The 22,309-nt window shown below is 42.4% G+C and overlaps 1 protein-coding gene across 7 annotated transcripts in view; it reads right to left on the bottom strand.

Annotated features, from left to right (window-relative positions):
- Window positions 1-22,309, bottom strand: part of CHD7 (chromodomain helicase DNA binding protein 7) — a 225,699-nt gene that overhangs the window by 133,346 nt on the left and 70,044 nt on the right. For all 7 annotated transcript variants that reach the window (XM_049853864.1, XM_049853865.1, XM_049853859.1 and 4 more), the window contains one exon: window positions 20,164-22,002. In XM_049853864.1, coding sequence (XP_049709821.1) covers window positions 20,164-21,828 — 1,665 coding nt within the window. In that variant the 5' untranslated portion in view covers window positions 21,829-22,002. The remainder of the gene's footprint in view (window positions 1-20,163; window positions 22,003-22,309) is intronic.

The following is a 22,309-nucleotide window of genomic DNA, read 5'->3' on the forward strand; positions in this document are numbered from 1 at the left end:
AAAGCAACCTATCCTAAGGAATAGTAAAAAGGTACCTAAATTGGACACTTGAGACTATGTTGGCATCTCCTGCCTGGAGGGGAGATGGGAGGGTGGAGGGGGTTAGAAGCTGGCAAAATGGACACGAAAAGAGAGAGTGGAGGGAGACAGCGGGCTGTCTCATTGGGGGAGAGTAATTGGGAGTGTGTAGCAAGGTGTATATGGGTTTTCGTGTGTAAGACTGACTTGATTTGTAAACTTGTACTTAAAGCACAATAAAAATTATATTTAAAAAAAGGGTACCTAAATGAGTTTTTTTTTTAAATGAGTTTTGGAAATACCAACAGCTAAGTCCAATCAAGGTGACCAATATGCACTCAAGAAAAAAGAAGTAACCAAAAGTTGTACAATAATCAATTTTCTCAAACCTAATGAAAAGAAAGAACATTTTATTATTAGGAAGAACATAGCATGGTAAGAATCCAAAGGGTATTAATTTAGCCAGCAGGATTGAGAGGGTGCACGGGATCAAGGAAAACCTCTAACAGGAAGTGCTTGACTTTGTGACAGATACAGAGAAGCCTGGGGGAACATCCTCAAAAAACCAAACTTCCAGAAAATCCACTCCCTTTGGTTCCTACTGTATTCTCACCAGTCAAAGCCTGATCATGAATTTGGGCTCCTATGTACCTTGACATCAGAAAACGGAGGTATACAAATATGCTAAGTATTATATAGTATTGACTGGTATTTTAGGCATCTAGTGCTGCTGTAACAGAAAAGCACAAGTGGATGGCTTTAACAAAGAAGAATTTATTCTTTCACAGTCTAGGCAGCTAGAAGTCCGAATTCAAGGTGCCAGCTCCAGGGGAGGAAACCCTGGTGGCGTAGTGGTTGAGCTACCGCTGCTAACCAAAAGGTCGGCAGTTCGAATCCACCAGGCCCTCCTTGGAAGCTATGGGGCAGTTCTACTCTGTCCTATAGGGTCTCTACAAGTTGGAATCGACTCAACCGCAACGGGTACGGGCAGCTCCAGGCGAAGGCTTTTTCTCTCCAATGACTCTGGGGGAAGGTCCTTGTTATCAATCTTCCCTTAGTCTAGGAGCTTCTCCACACAGGAACCCCAGGTCCAAAGGACATACTCTGCTCCCGGCACTACTTTCTTGGTGGTATGAGGTCCCCTGTCTCTCTGTTCACTTATCTCTTTATATCTCAAAAGAGATTGACTCAAGATACAACCTAATCCTGTAGATTGGGTCCTGCCTCATTAACATCACAGAGGTAGGATTTACAGCACATAGGAAAATCACATCAGATGACAAAATGGTGGACAATCACACAATACTGGGAATCATGGCCTAGCCGAGTTGACACACATTTTAGGGGGACACAATTCAATCTATACCAACTGGCCTTTATTATCTTTACACATAAGCTTCTGGCACCTCATCACTGACTCAGTCCCAAAGAGTGTAATCAACTCGGGATGTACAGATTCAGTCCAGATTTCTGAGGCTGAAAACCTCCATGAAGCCTTGCCTACCCGAAGTTGAATGGCTTATCCTAACACCGTAACTGTACTTTGTGGTCGCTCTTTACAAACACCAACTACACAGTCCTTCATACACATGCTTACCACTCTGTGTTATCTATAACTGAGCCACGTGGAGTCATCTCTACATTCTCAGTATTTACCACATACTAGGCATCCACTACCCTGGTGGCATAGTGGTTAAGTGCTATGGCTGCTAACCAAAGGGTCGGCAGTTCGAATTTACCAGGCAATCCTTGGAAATTCTATGGGGCAGTTCTACTCTGTCCTGTAGAGTCACTGAGTCGGAATCGACTTGACGGCACTGGGTTTGGTTTTTTGGGTTTACTAAACATTTGATGAATGAGTGAATGAATGAACAAACAAACCAGTGATCCCACCAAGACCCAGCCATTCTCCTTTCTCAACAACTCTATTTCTTCATGTTCTAACTTAAACCATTTTTTCTTAACATGTGATTTTTCATTAAAAGCATCTTTAACTCCATGCTACTACAGAGTAAGTAAGAAGAGAAGTGACCGTCGTGGGTTCCACTTCCCTGGGGCAGCAGGGATGCTGATGTGAGTGGCAGTGGAATTCACCTCTATTTACCGCTGCAGAGCAATAGAAAAGCTTACCAACTAAATATCCAGTCCCAGACCCCAATTTAAAGTGACCTGTTTATTGTAAATGCTCTCTTACCAAAAGACTGTAAAAAAAAAAAAGCACCAGCAGCAGCAAACAGCATTAGAAACCTCGAGTCACTCAAGGGCAAAATTAATCCATCTGCCTCCTCCACTCACAGGCACTAGACTCACTCCAGTTCAAGATGGGGCCTGGAAATGGAAGTAATATCCCGGTTCTGCCTTACCTGCCCACGCCCAAGCAAGGCTTAGGGTCCCCCCCACCAGATAAAAATGGATTTGCAATTTTATAAGGAGAAGTTGTTATTTGGAATTTACTTCTCAGCCAGTGGTCTTCAAAGTGTGTTCTATGGACTCAGAGTGAGTAAGGCATCCACAAAACCAAAACTTTCTTACCCGGTGAGACCTGTGAGAGCTGGAACTTAATAGGGCTGCCTTGTTTTACCGGCTCTCGCAAGTTGTCCACCTTCAACAGGGCACAATCTTACCATTTCTCTATCGCTCGTTTTAGTGGGAAATATTTGCGTTTTCCTCCTCTGACAGGTTTCCACCTTATACGGGTTCCAGCTTTCACAGGGTTTACCGTGACATGCTAGGATATTATTTGCCTTTTTCACTATGTTGACATTTACTACACTGATGGTGCGAAAGCAATCAAGGCAATGACACCAAACCATACCAATAATCATTATTTTCTTCACTGCCGCACACTCCCATTAAAAAAAAAAAAACGGTTCACATAAGAATGTCCTTGATGAAACTGTAATAATTGATTTTATTACATCTCAACCCTTGAACACACAGCTATAGGTCGCTATGAGGAGAAATCGACTCGACGGCACGGGGTCTGGCGTGACAAAACCAGAAGTCCACCTGAAACACTTCCTTCCCTTGCCCGCAGGTCATCACCAGGAGAGCACAGGGGTTCTGAGTTGAACTGGCTGCCTTTTTTCAGGCAGCACTGTTTTCACGTGAAAGAACGACTGAAAGGCGTGGTTATTCAGACTTAGGTATTGGGCAGTGATGTTCTTGAAACGAACAAGTGTGCCTGTCCCTTCGAGAAAAATAACTGACAATGTTTGTTTCCAATGATAAAATATGAGCTTTCAAACAAAAACTGAAAGTTTGAAAACTTGTAACTACAACCCTGAGCTTGACAAGTTCAAAGTTTTAACGTCTTTTCTGGTAAGATGGTGGTGATACTTTCAAAAATGTTAATTTTTTTAATAGTGCATAATAGAATATGTTAATATTTAAAAAGGAAGCATAATTCAGTGAACCAATGTTTTCCAAATAATCCATGTATAATGTTAAAAATTCATACATGGTTAGAAGAACTATTCAAAGTACAAGTCATAGATCAATGGATTTGAATATAACAGTGTATGAAAAGTTAATGGATACAGCTTCAGATCCCACATTCCAACTAGTCTGTAAGAAACTGCTACTTGTTGAGTTTTGGTGTAGTATCAGAAACCCTGCTGGTGTGGTTAAGTACTACGGCTGCTAACCAAAAGGTCAGGAGTTCGAATCCACCAGGCACTCCTGAGAAACTCTACAGGGCAGTTCTACTCTGTCCTACAGGGTCCCTATCAGTCGGAATCAACTTGACAGCAACAGGTTTGGTTTGGTATGAGTTTGGTGTAGCATCAAAGAAAAATATCCAGGATTTTCTGAGAAGACCATGGAAATACTTCTCTCCTTTTTTCAACTATATATCTGTGTGAGGATAGATTATCTTCATATACTTCAATCAAAACAATATATTGCAAAAGATTGAAGGCAGAAGAAGGTACAAGTTCCAGCTGTCTTTTATTAAGTCAAACATAAAATGTTTGCAAAAACATAAAACAATACCATTCTTCCCTCTATATCGTTTGTTAGATAATAGTCGGTTTTTATGTTATTTATGTTAATGTAATGGGTCTATTAACATTTTTAAGTGAATTAATATTTTCCATTTTTGCTTTAATCCGATAAGGTATTTATTGATAGATATAACCCTCATTAACAAAAGCCCTTTGGGTTCTCAATGTTTAAGAGTGTAAAGGGTTCTGAGATCAAAAAGTTTGAGAGCCACTAATTTAAACAAAACTTCCTGTTGTAACTAGATGAATAGGGACCTACAGGTAGTTACATCATTTACTGAATTATCTGAATGTATGCCCTCCTGCCTCAGTAACAGGAAGACAAGGATTCTTTCTTATCCTTATATCCTGTTTTATTATCTAGAATAGTCCTGGTATTTAAATGCCAGAAACAAAGAGTTCAAAATACATTACATCAAAACTAACACTGTTATCTTTGGTATCTATCCTCTAAACATTAATGATTTGTTGTTGTTGTTAGGTGCTGCCAAGTCGGTTCTGACTACAGCAATCCTACGTACACTGCCCAGTCCTATACCATTGTCACAATCTTTGCTAAGTTTGAGCCCATTATTGCAGCCACTGTGTCAATCCATCTCGTTGAGAGTCTTCTTTTCCGCTGACCCTCTACTTTAGCCAAGCATGATGTCCTTCTCCAGGGACTAATCCCTCATGATAACATGTCCAAAGTACGTGAGATGAAGTCTCGCCATCCTCGCTCCCAAGAAGCACTCTGACTGTACTTCCAAGACAGGCTTGTTTGTTCTTCTAAGACCCGTGATATATTCAATATTCTTTGCCAATACCATAATTCAAGGACATCAATTCTTCTTTGGTTTTCCTTATTGATAGTCCAGCTTTCCCATGCATATGAAGCAACTGAAAATATCATGGCTTGGGTCAGGTGCACTTTAGTCCTCAAGGTGACATCTTTGCTTTTCAATACTTTAAAGAGGTCTTTTGCAGCAGATTTGCCCAATGCAATACATCATTTATTTCTTGACTGCTGCTTCCATGGGCGTTGATTGTGGATACAAGTAAAATGAAATCCTTGACAACTTCAATCTTTTCTCCATTTACCATGACGTCGCTTACTGGTCCAGCTATGAGGATTTTTGTTTTCTTTATGTTGAGGTGTAATCCATATTGAAGGCTGTAGCCTTGGGCCTTCATCAGTAAGCGCTTCAAGTCCTCTTCACTTTCAGCAACCAAAGTTCTGTCATCTCGGAAGGTCAGCTCAACTGGACTGGACCAAAAGCAAAGAAGTTTCCGGGATAAACCGAATGCTTCGAAGGTCAGTGGAACAAGGGCGGGGGTGTGGGGACTACAGCTTAAGGGGACTTCTAAGTCAATTGGCAAAATAATTCTATTACGAAAACATTTTGCATCCCACTTTGAAGCGTGGCGTCTGGGTCTTAAATGCTAACAAGCGGCCATCTGAGATGCATCAATCAGTCTCAACCCACCTGGATCAAAGGAGAATGAAGAACACCAAGGTCACACGATAACTGTGAGCCCAAGAGACAGAAAGGGCCACATGAACCAGAGGCTTACATCATCCTGAGACCAGAAGAACTAGATAGTGCCCGGCCACAACCGATGACTGCCCTGACAGGGAGCACAACAGAGAACCCCTGAGGGAGCAGGAGAACAGTGGGATGCAGACCCCAAATTCTCATAAAAAGACCAGACTTAATGGTCTGGCTGAGACTAGAAGAATCTCGGCGGTCATGGTCCCCAAACCTTCTGTTGGCCCAGGACAGGAACCATTCCCGAAGACAACTCATCGGACATGCAAGGGACTGGACAATGGGTTGGAGAGAGATGCTGATGAAGAGTGAGCTACTTGTATCAGGTGGACACTTGAGACTGTACTGGCGTCTCTTGTCTGGAGGGGAGATGGGAGGGTAGAGAGGGTTAGAAACTGGCAAAACCATCACGAAAGGAGAGACTTGAAGGAGGGGGCGGGCTGACTCATTGGGGGAGAGTAAGTGGGAGTCTGGAGTAAGGTGTATATAAGTTTATATGTTACAGACTGACTTGACTTGTAACTTCTCTTAAAGCACAATAAAAATTATTAAAAAAAAAAAGTTGTGTCATCTGCATATAGCAGGTTGAGGAGTCTTCCTCCAATCCTGATGCCATATTCTACTTCATACAGTCCAGCTTCTCAGATTATTTGCTCAGCATACATATTGAATAAGAATGGTGAAAGGACACAACCCTGACACACACCTTTCCTCACTTTAAACCATGCAGTATCCCCTTGTCCTGCTCAAATGACTGCCTCTTGATCTATGTACAGCTTCCTCGTGAGCACAGTTAAGTGTCTGGAGTTCCCATTCTTTGCAACATTATCCATATGATTGAATGCCTTTGCACAGTCAATGAAACACAGGTAAACATCGTTCTGGTATTCTATGGTTTCGGCCAAGATCCATCTGACATCAGTAATGATATCCCTTGTTCCCCATCCTCTTCTGAATTCAGCTGGAATTTCTGGCAGCTCCCTGTTGATGTACAGCTGCAACCATTTTTAATTATCTTCACCAAATTTTACTTGTGTCTGATATTAATAATATTGCTCGATAATTTCCACATTCGGTAGGATCACCTTTCTTTAGAATGGGCACAAATATGGATCTCTTTCAGTTGGTTGGCCAGGTAGCTGTCTTCCAAATTTCTTAGCAAAGACAAGTGAGTGCTTCCAGCGCTGCGTTGTATCCATTTGCTGAAACATTGCAATTGGCATTCCATCAATTCCTAGAGCCTTATTTTTCACTAATGCCTTCAGTGCAGCTTGGACTTCTTCTGTCAATACCAACCGTTCCTGAACATATGCTGCCTCTTGAAATGGTTGAACATCAACAATTCTTTTTGGTACAGTGACTGTGTATTCCTTCCATCTTCATTTAATGCTTCCTGTGTATTTCAATATTTTGCCCACAGAATTCTTCCATATTGCAACTCAAGGCTTGAATTTTTTCTTCAGTTCTTTCAGGTTGAGAAATGCCAACCATGTTCTTCCCTTTTGGTTTTCTAACTCCAGGTCTTTACACATTTCAATACTTTGCCTTCTCCAGCCACCCTTTGAAATCTTCTGTTCAGCTCTTTTAATTTGTCATTTCTTCCATTCACTTTAGCTACTCTACGTTCAAGAACAAGTTTCAGAGTCTCTCCTGACATCCATTTTGACCTTTTTCTTTCTTTCCTGTCATTTTAATAACATTTTGTTTTCTTCACATATGATGTCCTTGATGTCATTCTACAATCTGTCTGGTCATTAGTGTTCAATGTGTTAAATCTGTTCTTGAGATGGTCTCCAAATTCAGATGGGAGATATTCAAGGTTATACTGTGGCTCTCGTGGACTTGTTTTAATTTCCTTCAGCTTCAACTTGAACTTGCATATGAGCAATTGATGGTCTGTTCTGTGTTCAGCCCCTCGTCTTGTTCTAACTGAAGATATTCAGCTTTTCTATTGTTTCTTTCCACAGACATAGTCAATTTGATTCCTGTGTTCTCCATCTGGTGAGGTCACGAGTATAGCTGCCATTTATGTTGTTGAAAAAAGGTATTTGCAATGAAGTCGCTCGTCTTGCAAAATTCTATTATGCAATCTCCGCCATCATTTCTATTGCCAAGGCCATATTTTTCCAAGTACCAATCCTTCTACTTTGTTTCCAACTTTTAATGATTTAGTACTAACTAAGTCCATACAGTATGTTAACTTGTTCGGTTACCTGGGATCTATCTTCTACTAATTCATCCTAGTTGATACACTAGCAGGATATGTTGTTAGTTGTTGTCAAGTTGGTCCTGACTCATGGTGACCCTATGTACAACAGAATGAAATGCTTTCCAATCCAGCACTATCTCCATGATCAGTTGGGGATCTGACCATTGTGATCCATAGGGTTTTCGTCGGCTTCTTTTTGGAAGTAGATCACCAGGCTTTACTTCCCAGTCCAATATTACTCAGCAATCTATGGAAAGATTACTAAAGATATCTACCAAGGTGGACAACCATTGGTAAAGCCTGCTCCGAAACTTTTCAGGCCAAAATCATCTCTGCCATGCTCTCAAGCATGTCTTCTTGGCCTCCGATGCACAGCAGAATCACCTAATGACCTTCTACGAAACAAGTCCACAAAGCCCAAGCCAGCAGCTCAGGCATCATTATTTAGAAAACACTTCCGGGGTGATTCTCCTGTCCTGAAGATGTTAAAGCCAATGCTACAGTATAACTGACCACCCTAGTGGTCTTCAACCAAAGATAAGTGAAACCCTGGAGATCCCCAAAGAACTTCCCAGAAGCACGGATCGTCTGAGGGGATTGTTTTCCAGTTTCATAAGAGCCATCTGAACCTTTGTTGCTTCTCCTTTGCCACTGTGCTTTTCACAATGACTTCTCTTTACCAACATGTCTTTCACTCATCTAAAATCTCATTAGAGTGCCTTGCCCTGGAGTATAAAAACCCCTGGGGCACCAACCAAAAAGCAATTTGAGAATGTGTATCTCTTAAGGAAGAGTCCCTTGACAGCCAAGCAAAGAGCTTTGGTAAGAAATGTCAAAGGAGGCAGTGCCTTTTCATGGAGGTGACAAATTCATGTTTAGTAAGTGAGATGACTGCCATGCAGACACATTTTAACACATTTATTTGAATTGAAAAATAAAGTCAGAATAAAAAAAAATACCTTTTCAAAATTATTTTAAGGGACAAACTGTTTGAAGACACTAAAATTGTGGTGTTCAGTATGGTAGTCACCAGCCAAATGTAGCTATTTGATTTTAAATTAATTTGAAAATTAACTTCTCAGTTCCTTGGTCACACCAGCCACAGTTCAAATGCTCAATAATCACACGTGGGTAGAGGCTATCAAAATGGACAGTGCAGAGAACATTTCTATCGCCCCAGCAAGTTCTACTGGACAGAGCTTCTCTAGAACCTTGTCCAACTATTTAATATAAAGGGCTGAGTTCCTTCCTAGAGGAAATCCTGGACTTAGAGGTGGGAGATTGCTGTCTAGGAGAGATGGCATGTTAGGAGCTCCACTTTCACCCCACAATCTTCTTTTCTGGTTTCCAAAGAAAAGGGCTCTGTTCTCCACGATTAAGATACAAAATTGGTACTTTAGACCCATTTTTTTTAATTGAGGAAAAATTTATATAACAGAAAATTAATAATTTTGAAGTGAACGATCCAGTGGCATTTACTGCCTTCACAATACTTTAGACTTTTGATGGCCAGAGAATTTAAGTCACATTTTCTTCTACCCAGGTTCTATTCATGTCCTAATTAACAGACCAAAAACCTACAGGAGATTGCCTAGGACATGCAGCCCACCACTTCACACATTTTAAGCTTGACTACTCTACCAAGCCCTGGTGGTGCAATGGTTAAGCATGTGGTGGCTAATCAAAAGGTAGGCAGTTCAAATCCACCAGCTGTTCCTTGAAAACCCTATGGGGCAGTTCTACTCTGTTCTATAGGGTCACTATAAGTTGGAATCGACCCGACGGCAATGGGTTTCTTTTTGGTTACTCTACCAAGCAGGACCTCTGGGATGCTCGCACTAGGCCAGACTGATGCACCCTCATGGGCTGCCTTCACCGTGCAGACCAAATGTGAGGCCCAGAGATGTTACCATCAATGGGCACTGAAGGAACGACCACACAAAAAAATATAAATTTCTGCATTTGTTGTAAAACTCCTCTTGTCGAGAAAAGTGTTTGTAATGTCACTCCATATCTCCTACATATAAAATACACCACACAACATTTTTTTAGAATTTGATGTCAAGAAAAGACATCTCTCAGAAAAAGAAATACTACCTTTTTTCTTATAATGAGAATTATACATCTTGTCATTGTTTCCTTTGCACACTCACCAGGAATCTCACAAAATAATTTGATGATCAGTCCCAGCACCACCCCAATCCCATAATTAGCATATGTCCTTGCTCTTCCATCTCAGAACCCTGATTTACGGCTTCCTTTATTTAAACACACACACACACACACACACACTTGTCCTTTTGTCACACTGTCTCAAATCCTTTTTGGAAAAATATCAACTAAATGATCATAAGTTAAATCTCTATTAAACGTGTTTTACCCTCTGCCACTAACGATATATCGTAAAATTACGAGGCAATTACAATTTTAACAGAGGGCCAAGTTCACACTAAGATAACACCTTACAACAACTAACGTTTCTTGCTTGCCTTCAATGCTAAATAAAGACACAAGTGCCTTCTGATTAAAAGAGAGCCATACAAGTATACAGACCAACCTGGAAATACAAAAGGCGTAGCTTAGGAGACCCGTAACTGAGATACAGCTGCTATGAGTACTTGGGAAAATATCCTGAATTTTTTCCTCCCATAAATGAGGAGACTGATTTTAATATCAAGTAGTGAGAAATATTTTTTTAAATCATCAGCTATGGTAGCTTTTAACTTATGAAATCAACTGATATAGATGAAGCATTTATAACTAGGACTTCTTTGAGGAAAAAATTAAATAACTTTCTACAATGCCATTTATACCTTAAGATAAGAAGACCTATTCACATTCCTTAAAATAGTATCCTGTGTTTAGCAACAACTGACTGGTACACAGCAAAGATTTATTCCAAAAATAACGAAGTGCAATGTGCCAGCGCTACCATGTATGGGTCACTATATTCTATCACTATCTAGCAGGGCCAAAAGATACGGAGGCCCGTGGATTTAGGGCCGTCTGGGAAGAGGTGAGAAGGAATAAAAGTAGAAACACAAAGCTTACACTGGCTGCATGAACCAAAAAAAAAAAAAAAAACTCTCTTCCATAGTTTTCCTTGTGCTCTACTTTTTATTTCCTGGTAATACAAATAATTCGTCTTATTTGGTTATACCTGAGCTGTCTAACAGGCTGCCACTAGCAACTGTGGCTATTAAAATTAAAATAAATTAAATTTCAGTCCCTTAGGCTCATGGGGTCATCATGAGTTGGAATCAACTCGATGGGCCTCTCGCTAGACTCATTTCAAGTGCTCAACAGTCATATGTGGCAAGTGGCTACCACACCAAACAGAGCAAGCATAAAACATCACAGAAAGGCCTATTGGATGGTGTTAGGTTATGTATTTTTGACAAACTTTGTATTTTTAGTATGATATCTGAATATATGATCAACTTTCTTTAAAAAATAACTTGGGAAAACACTAGATACGTGTGGATAAACTTCAATACACAGTTAAATATATTTAGAAGGTTTTTCTTTTCCTAAAGCTTGAATTAAATGAAAGTATATGACACATATAGACTGTAACCACGCTACAGTATTTCCCTAACATGAAGGGGACGTTTCATTTTATACATGGATTGTGTCTAGATTATGGTTCAATAAAGTAAATACATGTTATATCTAAGGGACATGAGACAATAAATAGGTATTCCCATTTTTTTCCTGTCTCATTTTTCTTTAATCAATACTCTTTAAAGAAAGGGAAAAGCTGTTACAGAAGTGTATGAAGTGTGAATATGATAAGCAAAATGGCTTCTAGTTAAATGAGAGCAAAGACATTGCTATGACCTTTCTTAAAGAACAGAACACTGGGCTCCAGGTCAATTCTAACACCAGCCCTTTCTAGCTCTAAACAGTAAACTTTAGAAAGTGGCAGCAGTGCTGTGAGTCAGATAAAAATTTTCTCCAAAAATAAAAACATCACATGCTGAAAAACATGCGAACTTTTTTTGGGGGGTAGGGGGCATTTTTTCTTTAATTTAGCTACTAAAACTGCAAACTCCTTTTTATTTTCTTTTGAGACCGCCTCACTTTAAAACATCAGAAGTTTTTTTTATTTTTAACTAGGAAAAAAAAAAGAAGATTGGGATTAAGAAACATTAAAAACATCTTAAACAGTACGGTCTTTGCAAATCAGCCTGAGTTCAAACAGCCATAAATGCTATCCAGTGGGAATCCATTTATTCACAAAGTTCTAGAATCATTTCCAGATATCTGAGAGCACGCTGCGAAAGTACACCAAGGTTCTGACAAAAACAGAAGTCCACTAAGGCGCTGGTAAACTCAGTGACGGGGGGTACTGCACTGAAGTTTACCAGCTCTGAGATTAAATTGATATTTAAGAAAAGAAAGGCTTAGTACTACTGAATGATATACTGTTCAGAGGGTTAACCTCTTGGAGGGAATATGAGCGAATCTCCTCAGCAATAAAAAACAGGATGCCAATTTGACCTTGGCTGTTGGGAGTTTCTGAAAACTGAGTGATGACTTTCTGCCTTGGTGGGAATTAGGAAGAAATTAAACACTGGGCAAGAAGTTGGCATTTTATACAGAGCATCACATTTCCCACAGATTGAAATGGAGTTTGCTTAGTCATATGATATCAGTTTTGGCCCCCAAAATAAAAATGTGAATGTCAGTTTGCCTTACACAGTATATGATAAATTAATGGTTTTTTTTTTTTTTAACGCATTGATACACAGCAAAACCTGCGAAAGGCAGAAACCTGTCAGAGAAGGAAAACTAAAATATTGTCCACTAAAACAAGTGATACAAAAGTGGTAAGAATGCACCTTATCAGAGGCAGAACACCTGTGAGACCTGGAAAAACAAGGCAGTCCCCTCGAGCTCTGGCTCTCACAGGTTTCACTGTATAATGTCCTGTTTTACAAAGTAAGGGAAAGTAGAAAGTGAAAAGAAACCTTCCAAAAGCCCATCTCAACAACCACAGTAACAGTAGTTATAATAAAATATGTAACATTTATATTTACTGAGCACTTACAGCATGCCAGGTGCTGTGATACATGCTTTAATACCGTTATCTCCTCTAATTCTCCTAATAACCTTGTGCAATTGGTGCAATTATTATTACCAGGAAACAAAGGGTGAGGAAAGTTAGAGAAGTCACCAAGATAACCTGGCAAAAAAATCGGGAGACCCAAACTTCACATGGAGTTCTGGGTGCGCATGAAGCCCCGGTCTCACCTGTGTGACAGCGAGTCGCAGACAACTGACCACGCTGCCCAATATGTGGACCACTGGACAGAAGACTAGGGGCAGGAGGCACTAAAGAAAATACAAGGGACACACTGTACTTGACACAGTAAACTGACACTCATCTCCTCCTACTTACCTATTCTTGGGATTAAATCTATGTCTAATATAAAGGACCACTCCAGTACCTAACATGGCATGAGATGGATTCTCATCCAAGTCTTAAGCATACTAATCATATTAAAACTGATCTTGTGATTCAGATCATTTTGGCTCTAAAAACCAAAAAAACCAAATCCGCTGCTGTTGAGTCGATTCCAACTCATAGAGACCCTATAGGACAGAGAAGAGTCCCCCATAGAGTTTCCAGGGAGTGCCTGGTGGATTCCACCTGCAGACTTTTTGGTGAGCAACCAGAGCTCTTAGCTACTATGCCACCAGGGTTTCCACCCTAGTCTAGAGACCTTATTTATATGTAGGTATTGGTTTTTAACTTTCTTATAAAAACTAAAGCTGTAAGCTTTAAGCTCAGTTCTAAAGACAGATCTTTTCCAATTCTGACTCTGGAATATTTATTTCCTTCTTCAAGTTAAGTCTTCTACTGTTATTTCAAAAGTAAGAGGGATATGGATAGTGGTGATGTTTGTGTAACATGGTGAATGGAATTAATGTTACTGAATTGTACACATAAAAATGGTTGAAATGGCAATTTTTTTTTAATATATTTTACCACAATAAACACACAAACAAAAAAAAAGTAAAAAGGATAACTTGTTGAGTCAGAAGTCAAATTCTGTAAGGCTCTGAGCACAAAAGCTGCTATACAGCATCTTAGCCTAGCGTGGAAGATGAGGGTATGCCAATTAACACATCCGGCTGGGAAAGGGTATGGAGGAGTAGTTGGTAAAATGAAATACTGCTCTGCTCCTTACTAAATCATCAAGCTTCTTCCCTAATGCCTCTGGCTTACTGCCTTTAAGCCAAAGTATGCTCCCATGTATTTCAACACTCTCCTTTATGAAGATGTTTTTGCAACATCAGAGAAGCCAAAAATGGGGTTGGCATAGTAAAGTCAGCGCATCCTCCTTGTTCGTTGCCCTGGTTCCATTTCTCTCAGCAGGTACTTACAGATCATCTACAGATTTACAGCTCTAATTACAGAGACTGGAGACTGATAGTAAGATGTCAAGATGAAACTCTCCAAGTTGGTTCCCACTGTTCCATTTCTGTCGGCCTCAGAACTTAACTGTGTTTGGCCGTCTCTTAACGCTGGCTGTTTAGGCATGTTTTTAAAATTAACAGCAAAAGAAACACATCGTAACAATGACTAACCCCACAAATTTATATGATTTTTTAGGTTGAAAAGAATCTTCATGCTATGAGTCAATCAAAACACACGATCGGAATATTTAATTTCAAATATTCCTATATTCAACACACATTCAGAAATATAATTTCTGAAAAGTTTCAGAAAAAGAGTGATCTTGAAATCCTTGCCTATTGGCTAGCAGGGAACCCAATCTCCCCACCCCCTGCACTGAGGGGCTATGGGCAGGAGGACGGGGCCTGCAGAGCCCATGACACTGGTCAGGGCAGGATCTTATGCAACTGCTGCCAACCCCCTCCAGCCAGCCCTTACCTTACCTGCCTTCTACCACACCACCAAACTGTGTCCTTAATATACTGCTTGGCACACAGCCGGCACTCAATCGCTAGTTCTTTCATGTAGCTGAATGAAGGCAACCATGATACATGGCTAAAATGCATTAGCTAAACATGGTTGCTTAAAAGTTAAGAGAATCAATCTGCTGCTTGGGACACTACCAAGTAAAGGCTTAATACCCAGCCTTTGCAAATAAACCAAAAAAGCTGAATTCTTCTTACTGGCAATACATTTCAGAGTCCCAGAAAACAATTCTTCACAAAGCAAAGGCTACCTGAAGGCCAGGCTGTCACAAACTGTGGGGTGCATCCTGCGTTCAGGCCATGTGGTTTTAAGGGCCGCACGCAAAGACAGAGCTTCTTCTGGTTAGCAGCCAAGCATTTAACCCTCGCCACCAGAGCTCCTTACCTCCCTTAATCCTAGTGGTCCTTTAAAAAATGTTTCCACCTAAGTCTGTTCTCCTTCATAGTAACTATATATCTGGACCAAATTAACAAAAGGGGCACAGATCGATCCAAAACATGCTTATTCTAAAGAACTCAATGCTGCATACCCTAAAAACTCCCACAGAATTTTCCAAGCTCGCCATTAATCTGTGAACCACGCCGACACATACATGCACCTGTGCAGTGTAAGTTATTCAGAAACTTGGGAATTTGGTTATTAGCACAAGGACAGTCCATTAACCAGGCTTTCTTAATGCACACGAACATTCTGCGCTTTCCTTTTACATTGTCCTCATCCATGTCCACAGTACCCGTAAACGCTGGCCTGTTAGTCCCACCCACTCTCCGTTCCATCTTCGGCCAGAGGCCCTGATGAAGCCTGCCCAACAGGGCCCTCTGACTCCTCCCTGAGACCTACAAGGTCCTGGGATCTGCACTTTCTCCCTCCTATGCTCTATGTCCTCCCTCCCCCCGCCACATCCCAGCAATACTGAGAGCCACCAAAACCCACCGGCTCACTCTCATCTTTGCACTTGATGTTTCCTAGACCTTAAACTCTTTCCCTCCCCCTCTACCCACCCTTTTCTCAACACAGACTGATGCTTCACATCTCAGCAAAGACTTTGCTTCCCCCAGAAAACCCTCTCAGGCCCCAGCCACTCACCCACCCTAAGGGCAGAGGGTGAATCTCTGTGGGCACTTCCACGGCACACACTCCACTGCACCACTCCTCCCCCAGCAGGTCCTCCTCTCTCCCAGTGCGTGGCCTACAGGGGGCCTCCATGTTTGACAAATGTCTGCTGAAGCTCAGGAAATGAAGTCAAACAACCCTGACTATATTTTAACAGTGAAAGGAGTGGTAAAAATTATTTTTAAAATTTTGCATCAGACAACTTTGAACATTTGCTGGACGATAATGTAATATTTTTGAGTCCCCACTATCTGTGCCATAGCAGGTTGGGTACTCCAGGGACATGACTGCTAACTTACTATCTCTTGAGCCAGGAAGGTAGGTCAGCCCTCATTCTAGAGATAGTGAAGTGGAGGCCCTGAGGTCACATGACCTGTCCAAGGTCACAGGGTTAGTCATCAGTCAGGGTACTTGTGTTCAAAATCTCCACACTTCAAAGCCACACTCCCTCCTTCATACCGATGGTTCTGAAGTGTGGGCCCGGAACCCTGGGGGCAAGATCAGAGCTATTTTTATGATGATACTGAGATGTTATTTGCCTTTTCACTCTGAGTGGATTTTTCCAGAGGCTCAGGACTTGCCTGCACACTCCTCACAGAAACAGATGTGAGACTCTAACATTTGTGAACACGTGAGATGATCCCACTAATTTTTTGGGTTTTGGTTTGGTTTCTTATTGTTATCTTTAAATGAATGAACAAATAAGTATCTTAAACTTTCCTCAATTTTCATTTCTAAGATAGAAAATACCAATACCTATAAGCCACAAAATAAAAGCTCTTTGAAGTTCTGCTTTTAAGAGGGTAAAAGGGCCCGAGATCAAAAAGTTTGAGAACCAGTATTCTAATTAGCTATTAAAAAAGAAGTAAAAGCTAGGGCTTTTTTCCCCCTAAATTTCATCAAATAGTCAGGATAGCCCAGAGTTTCCGGGAAAGAACATGTTCACATACCTAAACATAAAATTTTGTATATTCCGATGGATGAACTTTGGGCTTTCTGTTCAAATATTTTCCTTCGTTGACTCTTCGGTGTAAAGTTAAGCTTATCTTTAAAGATTCTTAATTGTCTTGTATCATTTAGAAAATATCTGTCCAGAACCTATGAAACACTTAAAGAGCCTAACTTCTAGGTTTAAAAAAGTGAAACACTCAAGAAGAGAAGGGAATCAAGGAGCCTATCATGAATACCATCACTGTAATCCAAACGACACCAATGTTGCTACCTGACCTGGTAGCTTCCCTGCAACACGGCATGGATTTGAACCACCAATCTCTCAAAGACGAAACGCAAAATAATTTTACAAGTTCTAAAGCAAAACCTATTTAGAGAGAGATGTTCACTAGAGTAAAAAATGTGCTAAAAGAGGGGTATTATTTGCACAAATTGAAGTTAGTATTTCATAACTAAGGCTATATTTCATAGTATTCAACTTCTTCCTTAAAAAATAAAATTAATGTTATATGATATCTGCATGTGGAATGATACAACTATGAAGCAAGGTTCAGAGCAGCTAAGTAACTTGCCCACGGTCACCAAGCTATTAGTGATCCAGATACTATTCAAACGCTTTTCTGACTTTAAAGTCTGTGCTAGTCCCAAGACATTACACCACCTCCCAGTATTATATTCAAAAGCGCGTGCTTCAAAATCTAAAGAGGATGCAAGGGCAGGCAGAAATAAGAAAGCAAACAGCATGAGCAAAAGTCATCAGCTGAAATGCCTGTTGAAATACTTGTACTCTTAAAACTCGGAGCAGTGGGAACAGATCAGCAGTCCTTATCCAGGGATCAGGCGGGGACCAAGGGGCGTCTCCTTCACGTTGCCTTGCCCTCCAGCCTGCTGGGACAGGGAAAAGCCTGAGAGGCACTGCTCTCTTTTCAGATTCCCTGTTTAAGAACCTTTCCAGGGAATAAAAGAAAAGAATAGTTGCTGGAAACAAGTCATTTCTGCCCTAGCAGCCACCCAGGTCTCAGGGAGGCACTTTTGGTCCTTTTTGAGGCGGGGCATTTTGCCTCCAGGTTTATATAGAGAAAAACAAATTAGCTGCATTTTATCAGTTTTATCTTGGTCCTTCCTCTGTTCCTGCTCCTCTGTCCCCAGCGCCCTTCTCTGAAGCATCTTGTCAGACCACCTATAGGTGCCCCTTCCACACTTTCCTCTGCGCCCCAAGCCCCTTCCAATTTGGCTGCTGCAGGTTACATCCCGCCAGCAGTGACACCACAGAGGATTCAGGCGGCTGAGGAGGCAAGGAGCTGAGTCCAGGAGGGTGGCTTCTACTGCCTTTGGGGCTCTCCTGGGAATCGTCCCTCCATTTGCTCCAGGCCTGAGGAGGCCCCCCGACCTCCACTCCTGCAGCGCCTCCAATGCTGGAGCTTCCGAGGCTCTGTCATAAAGGCACCTGGCATAGGAGCTGGTTGAATGGACAAGGGAAACCCGGGGTGGAAAGGGGGAGTGTGCTGTCACATTACAGGGATTGCAACTAGGGTCACATAACAATGTGTGTATAAATCTTTGCATGAGAAACTAACTTGAGCTGTAAACTTTCACCTAAAGCACAATAATAAATAAATAAATAACAAAAATAAGTAAATAAATGTACCTCCATCTACCCGAGAAGCCCAGAATGGTTGCTTCCTGATCAAATCCTTTCACGTTCCCACGACCCCATCCCTGGTCCAAACTGTTGTCTCCGCCCTGGACAGTGGCTCACATGTCACCTTCTGGTTCCCCATTCACTATGCACACTGTCTAACCAATATCACCGGCTCCCTATTTAAGTCCAAATTCCTGAAAACAGCACACAAGGCCTGTACAATCTGGCCCTACTTGAAAGCCCTGCTCCCCAACCCCACACGCCCTGCAGCAAGCTCTACTTCATGTTCCCATTGTTTGATAAACTATCCTCCAACGTGCCTTGGTGTCCTTGGTTCGCTTGCCCTGACTAAGTCCCAGCCAAACTCCATGGAACCTGACCCACAGGCCTTTCTTCTGCCTGACATCTGTCACCTCATCGTGCGTGGTCTCTTACTCTGCGGTACATTTGCACGTACTGGCCATGTTTCCCAGACCAGTGACAAGGTCACTAGAAATAAGTACTACACCTTACACCTCTAAACTCACCTACTGTGCCACCCAAAACCAGGGTGGCAACAATAGTGGATAATCAATGTACGTTTCTGAACAGCATTCAGCATAACCTGTACACATAGTAATTCGTTTTTACTTGACCCAGAGCCCAAAAAGCAAGATTTATAACAGAAAGATGTCTCTCTGAATACCTGTTATGGGTTACACTGTACACTCCAAAATGATAGGTTGAAGTTCTAACACCTGTCACCCATGAAGGCGACTTTACTTGGAAAGAAGGTCTTTGCAGACGTCTTAGTTAAGTTACCTTGAGGCCATATTGGAGCAGGGTGGGTTCTAATCTGAGTGCTGTACTTATGAGACAGGCAGGCACAGAGGGAAGACAACCACGTGAAGGCAAGAGACTGGAGTTATGCCGCCACAAGCCAGCGATCACCTGGGGCTACCAGAAGCTGAAAGAAACAAGGGAGGACCTTCCCCTAGAGCCTTCAGAGAGAACGTGGCCCTGCAGACACCCTGCATCCAGACTTCTGGCATCCACAACTGTGAGAGAATAAATTTCTGTTATAAACCACCACCCACTTTGTGGTAACTTACTAACAGCAGTCCTAGGAACTAATACCAAAGCTTAAAACTTAAATCTGTTCTCTTATAAATTTCATAGGATAACAAACATCACAATTTACCCAAAAAAAGGAAGACTCCTCTTTGAGTGCTGGGTATCCAAATCTCTTTGAAACCAAACACATTCTGTGGATTACTGTTTACATTTTAAGTTTACGCTAGCATTCAACAATTGGCAAAACAAATATTATAAAAGTGCCCAAGAAAAAAGCACAACATAAAGGGCGGAGGGGGCTACCACTAACACCTAAAATTTTGCTGGGAACCAAGTTTCAGTGTATTTTTAAAACAGAGAGAGAGAAGGAGGAAAAATGTTTGCCTGACGAGCTTCAAGTCCCATACTCTTTCCCAGCTGGCAGGACAAAAGCTCCTTGCGAGCAGAGACCAAGTCTTAGTCACAGCCATGTGTCCCTATTACAGAGGAATTCAAGAACTTCTGAACAAATGCGTGAGCAATAAGAGAGTAAATACAGGGAGAAGACAAAAAATGAGATTTGGAGGCAGCTGACAAGATAAAAATTAAGGCACTCATCATGAAAAAGATCTTCACACTTAAAAGAAAATTCTGCTGGATAAACATAACTGTGTTGAATAGCATTATTTACGTAAAGGCAGAACACAACTTACCTGACGCACAGGCACTTTCTGCGGGGTGTTCTGGGGCGAGGGGTGGAGCTGTGCCCACGGCTGGTGGTGAGGGTGCGGTGGGGGTGAAGACTGGTGGGGCACCCCCGGGTGGGGCTGCATCGGAGGGCAGGTTGGCAGCTGCTGGAAAGATGGCTGCTGGCCAGGATGCTGCTGGCCGGGGAGGAGTCGCTCTTGTATTGCTTGTGGGTCAGCAAGGCCAACACCAGGACAACCATTTGGTCTCATGTGCCCGGTCAACTCCCTCGGTGCTGAGGACATGCCTAGAAACGGACGAGACTGCTGCAGGTTTCTGGGGCCCATATTCCTCTGTCCAATTCCCATGGCCCCAGGGGGCTGGTGAGACGGCTGAGGGTGGGGTATATTTGGATAACTGCCAACTTCCATGGGCATCCCAGCACTTCCAGGCCTGACTTGCGGAGGAGGCGTGCCTGCTGGGTTACTCATTGCTTTCATGGGTGACATGGGAGGTGGAGAGGCGTAAGTTCCCTGAGGCTGTGAAGGATGCATAGTTTGTGTGTTCATTTGGTTAAGTGAGCCGCTGGGGTGGATGGGCTGCTGGTGCATTAGTCCTTGACCACTGTTTGATGGAAAGCCTACAGCATTGGAGTATCTTGGTACGGACTGATTCATTGGAGTATTATTTGTAAGGCCTAAATTTTGATTCATCCCTGTATTGTTAACTAATCCCTGATTTAGGTTACTGTAAGGATATCGAGAATACTGCCCTGAGTTGTTTATAGTAGGTGAGGGGACCGTCTGGCTCCGAGAACTAAAATTAAGGGTTTGTGGCCTAACAGTCCCTTGTTGAGGAGGATTAGGGGAGAATCTGGGACTGTGGGCAACGGATTCTCCATGGAGAGCAGTAGGGGGGTGATGATGGAACTGCTGTACAGAGTGACGCAGGGAGGGTGCCATGCTGGGGCTCTGCTGGGGCACGTGGGACAAGTGGCCAGGTCCTGAGGTGGCAATGAAAGGGTTTCCCTGACTGAGGCCCTCTTGGCCTTGGGAAAACTGGCTCATCCTCTGCTGCGGCTGACCATGCTGCTGCATGGAGAAGTCCCCACGTGCCATATAGGTCCCCATCTGCTGCATGTGCGGAGGGTGGCCCTGAGTCGGGGGGCCTGACGGAGCCGGCTGGGGCGGGGGCGGCTGCTGCTGCTGCTGGTAGGGGGCTCGTATCTGGTCTGGCACCTGCACAGCCCGTGGTCCCCACATAGAGCCACTGTCCACAAAAGATTGCCCATGCCTTTCGTTCTGCAGGCCGGGGTAGACGCCCATCTGGCCGCCACCACTGCCACCGTGAGGGACCTGAGGAACGGGAGGGGCGTGATATTGCGAGTGAGGGGACGCGAGTCCATTCCCAGGGGCGCTACCCATCATTCTATTGGGCTGATCCATCAGATGCATCTTTTGTTGTTCGTACTGATTATAGTGATCAAAATGGGTCAGCTTGGTTTGATTCTGATTAGTGGAGGGATGATGAAGGGGCGACTGCAGAGGGGCAAAGCCTTGGTCTATCGGCATCTGTTGGCCCATGGGGTTGACCGGATTTTCAGGGTAACCACACTCTCCAAGGCCTTCCAGGCCCTCACTGAAAATATTCCCATCCTCGCCAAAAAGACTCATCATTCCTGGATCCGCCATCTTCTTCCAACACACGGCTCCTCCAAACTTCAGCTAGGGAGCTTGTCTGTGCTTCACTTCACTGAGGTGTCTGTCCTCAAAGCCTATAATCCTTAGCTAATCTTCTTCATGTCATTCCATATTTCCTTAATTCTCTCGGACCCTGCAGTGTCAGGTAAAGTCTGGTTATAAGTCCTAGAAGGGAGTGGAGGGTAGGGAGGAAGAAGGAAGAAAACAAAGAATTAGGAACACGTGATAAAAAAAAAAGCCAGTATTTTACGCACGTGAATTTGTTACCCATCAGACAATACTAATCTAGGCCCCTCGCTGAGCAGTATTTTATAAATCTAGTTCACTTTAAGACAAACTCATTAGCTTCTACCAGAAGCATTATTATGATTGGTTACTTAGAAAGCAAGCAAAACACTAACCTTAACCTTAAATTAATCCATTCACTACACTCCCTAGCGTTCATTCTGGGACGGAACAGAACAAAAGAACA

Source organism: Elephas maximus, chromosome 15 (assembly GCF_024166365.1).
Source record: "Elephas maximus indicus isolate mEleMax1 chromosome 15, mEleMax1 primary haplotype, whole genome shotgun sequence".
NCBI classification, from domain to species: domain Eukaryota; kingdom Metazoa; phylum Chordata; class Mammalia; order Proboscidea; family Elephantidae; genus Elephas; species Elephas maximus.